The sequence below is a fragment of the Galeopterus variegatus genome, unplaced genomic scaffold, assembly GCF_000696425.1.
Source record: "Galeopterus variegatus unplaced genomic scaffold, G_variegatus-3.0.2 Scaffold14592, whole genome shotgun sequence".
Classification (NCBI taxonomy): domain Eukaryota; kingdom Metazoa; phylum Chordata; class Mammalia; order Dermoptera; family Cynocephalidae; genus Galeopterus; species Galeopterus variegatus.
This window is the reverse complement of record NW_007740703.1, coordinates 576-3,665: the sequence shown is the minus strand read 5'-3', so window position 1 is coordinate 3,665 and position 3,090 is coordinate 576. Positions and strand designations below refer to the sequence as shown.

General features: G+C 48.1%; 1 protein-coding gene across 1 annotated transcript in view; it reads left to right on the top strand.

The window, feature by feature from the left end:
• The window catches only part of LOC103582009 (neuron navigator 2-like), a gene marked incomplete at its 3' end in the record, with an annotated part of 17,620 nt that extends 15,110 nt beyond the window's left edge, over nucleotides 1-2,510 (top strand). Inside the window, exon 4 of the mRNA XM_008563701.1 lies at nucleotides 2,252-2,510. Coding sequence (XP_008561923.1) covers nucleotides 2,252-2,510 — 259 coding nt within the window. The remainder of the gene's footprint in view (nucleotides 1-2,251) is intronic.
• Nucleotides 2,511-3,090: the final 580 nt, after the last annotated feature.

The window sequence follows — 3,090 nt, the reverse complement described above, 5'->3', positions numbered from 1 at the left end:
ATCAGCTCATCTTGATTCTGTCCTTAGCTCTTGCCACTGCCCCACTGGGTGACCATAAGTGTGTCACTTCACCTGTTGGCCTCCATTTTCCCATGAGTTAAATGAGCAGCCAGCAAAATCATCCAGTGCAAGCCTCACACTCTGTGATTCTCATGTATTGGTAAGAGCGTTTGGAAACAGGTGGAATGTGCCACAGGTACGTGCCTCTCCTTTGTTTTCCTGAGGATGGAGAAGAAAGGAGAGCTGAAGGGTTAAAGCCGAAATACCCAAAGAAACTGGGAGGCTTGCCCACCTCTTTGGAGGTTTTACTGTTGCCTGCGTTGCACAGAGTGGTTCATAAGTAGTGACCTGCAGGTCAGTCCTGGCTTACAACTGTTATTCTGGCATAATTAAGAACTACCTCCCTGCCAAACGCTGAAAAGTATTATGGTTTGACCTATGATTGTAAGGTCATGATAGTAAAAACCCATCATTTTTAAGGCATGAAGCTGGAATTGTATGATAATCCCATTAGATTCTGGGGCTACAGTTGTTATGTAATAACAGACCAGTGAAGGACTTCACTGTATACAGTGTGCTTTCACATACCACCTCCGTATGATCTGCAAAGCAGCCTTGTGTGATGGGGTGAGTGGTGTTGGTATTACCATTTTACTAAGGCCCAGAGAGGTTAAGTGACTTGCCCAGGGTTGCACAGCTAGTAAGTCCTGGAGTACAGATTGGAACTCGTGGCTTAGGTTTTCCAAATGCTGTGCTCCTGTCAGCTTTATCCCACAATCAGGATCTGCTAGCTTGCAAAGTAGGGAGTAAAGCCTAGGTTCTAGAAGTTCATGTTGTCAGTTTCTTCAGAGCCTGGAGAAAGGGATGCTCCAACAGGAAGTAGTTCATCCTGGCCTAATCAGCAGATTGCACCAGGGTGAAGGCACTGACAGGCTGCTCTTCCTTGCCTCTTTGCAGGGAATGGGGCTGTTTCTGAAAGGGCTTCATTCATACCTTCTGCCTCTCAGCTGGGCCTTGGAGGAAACTCTGGGTCTTTTATTAGCAGCCTTTTTCCCAGCCCAGGGCTAACCTGGAGGTGTGCATTACCCACACAGGCAAGGTGTCCCTCACCCACCCCTCTAACAAGGCCTCTGAGTCTTCCTTGGGCCTCAGGTCCCTCTTCCTCCCTTGCCAGTTTAGAAAAAGAAATCCAGCCAAGCAGAGGGGGCTGAGTATATTCCCCCCACCCCAGCATTCCTCCTCCTTTGTCCCTCATGCTGGGTGGCCCAAGTACTTAACCCTCAGGGTCAGTTTAGACGCTGGCCATAGGCATCTGGTTTGAGAAATAGTGCCTAAAAGGAAGGATCGCCCAAGGAGAAACCTCTTGCGATCCATGGCCTCTTCCTGTAAATAAATATTTTATTCTTCTCTGCAACACTTTATGCATGCCTTGAGGCAAATGCATTTTAACATCTGAAAAATATTGTCTGGAATAAAAAAAAAATTTATTCCCACTCTGTTGTAATTTCTTTTAATATAGGAGACTGTGTAGAGTTCTTTATGGAAGCAGGTCCTTATAGATTGTCCATACAGCCATTCCAAATGATAGGTATTTATTCAACAGACGAGAGACACAGAGCCATGTATTTGAGAGAATGGGTAAATTGGAGTGGGACAGCAGCCACTTGGCACACTCAGTGTGGCTTGACGCTTAGAACATGGACTTGGCAGAGCAGTGTGCTTGTCCATACAGCCATTCCAAATGATAGGTATTTATTCAACAGACGAGAGACACAGAGCCATGTGTTTGAGAGAATGGGTAAATTGGAGTGGGACAACAGCCACTTGGCACACTCAGTGTGGCTTGACGCTTAGAACATGGACTTGGCAGAGCAGTGTGAAGCCCAGCGAGTCTCGCCCAGTGCCAGAGAGCGCCTCTGTCCCCAGTTGGTCGCTTTGCTTGTAGAACAAGCACAGTCTTGCTCAGCGACGCTTGCTGTTTCGGTGGTGTCCTTACTGAGAATTTCCTCTCGGCACTTGCCAGGCATCCAGTTGCAACTTGCCTCTTGTATCCACTCCTATCCCAGTGGGGAGAATAAGCTAATTTCATTGTAGCTTAGTCCTGATTTTAATTGACTGTGATACCAATTAAGTGTTCAGGAATTCTGTCATATCCTAAAGGAATGAAACGCATGTGAAGGCTGAAGCAGCCCATTGAATAGGAAGAAGAAAGGGCTCCTCATCTGACCAGAATCTCTTTATTGTCTTGCAGAAATCAGGAATGGAAACCTCAAGGCCATTCTAGGCCTCTTCTTCAGCCTCTCCCGGTACAAGCAGCAGCAGCAGCAGCCCCAGAAGCAGCACCTCTCCTCACCCTTGCCTCCTGCCGTGTCCCAGGCGGCTGGGACCCCCTCCCAGTGCCAGGCTGGCACTCCTCAGCAACAGGGGCCAGCCACTCCCCAGGCCCCGTGCCAGCCTCACCAGCCAGCACCGCATCAGCAGTCCAAAGCACAAGCTGAGATGCAGTCCAGGTGGGAGGCCCTCACCAACCAACGATTCTGTTTTTCAGGTGCCCTCTTCCACACCACCAAATTCTAGCCTATACTGAATGTGTTTTTCATTTGAGCTTCTTCCTGGTAGTTAGTGGGGAATTAGCGTGACCTTGAAATGGGTGCAGTGAGGCCTCCTTCTGTGCCTGGTGGTGATGTGTACTTTTGTAGGTCAGAATCGCCAGCAGCCGAAGCTAATTAGCTGCCCCCAGAGTAATTCTAGCCTATTTATTACACACACACTCATAGGCAATAAACAGCCCCTAAAATAGACTTCAAACCCCTTTTGTGTGTTTGCCTACAAACCGGGTGTTCAGAGTGAGACGTGAGAGTAATTTTACTTATTCAGGCAGAAGTTCTGTTCCAGTGGATCCCTCTGCTTTGCCAGAAGAGAAATATAGAGAACACTGAAGAGAGGTGGCAGGTGGTTCTTAGCAGGGGACGAGGCAGCCATCTTCCCTGAGAGGGGCAATATCCGTGATGGGAGCAGTTTCCATTAAATATGACTGGGTTTTGTTGAACTTAGACAGTGGGAGCTGTGTTGTGTTGAACTAAGGGAGAG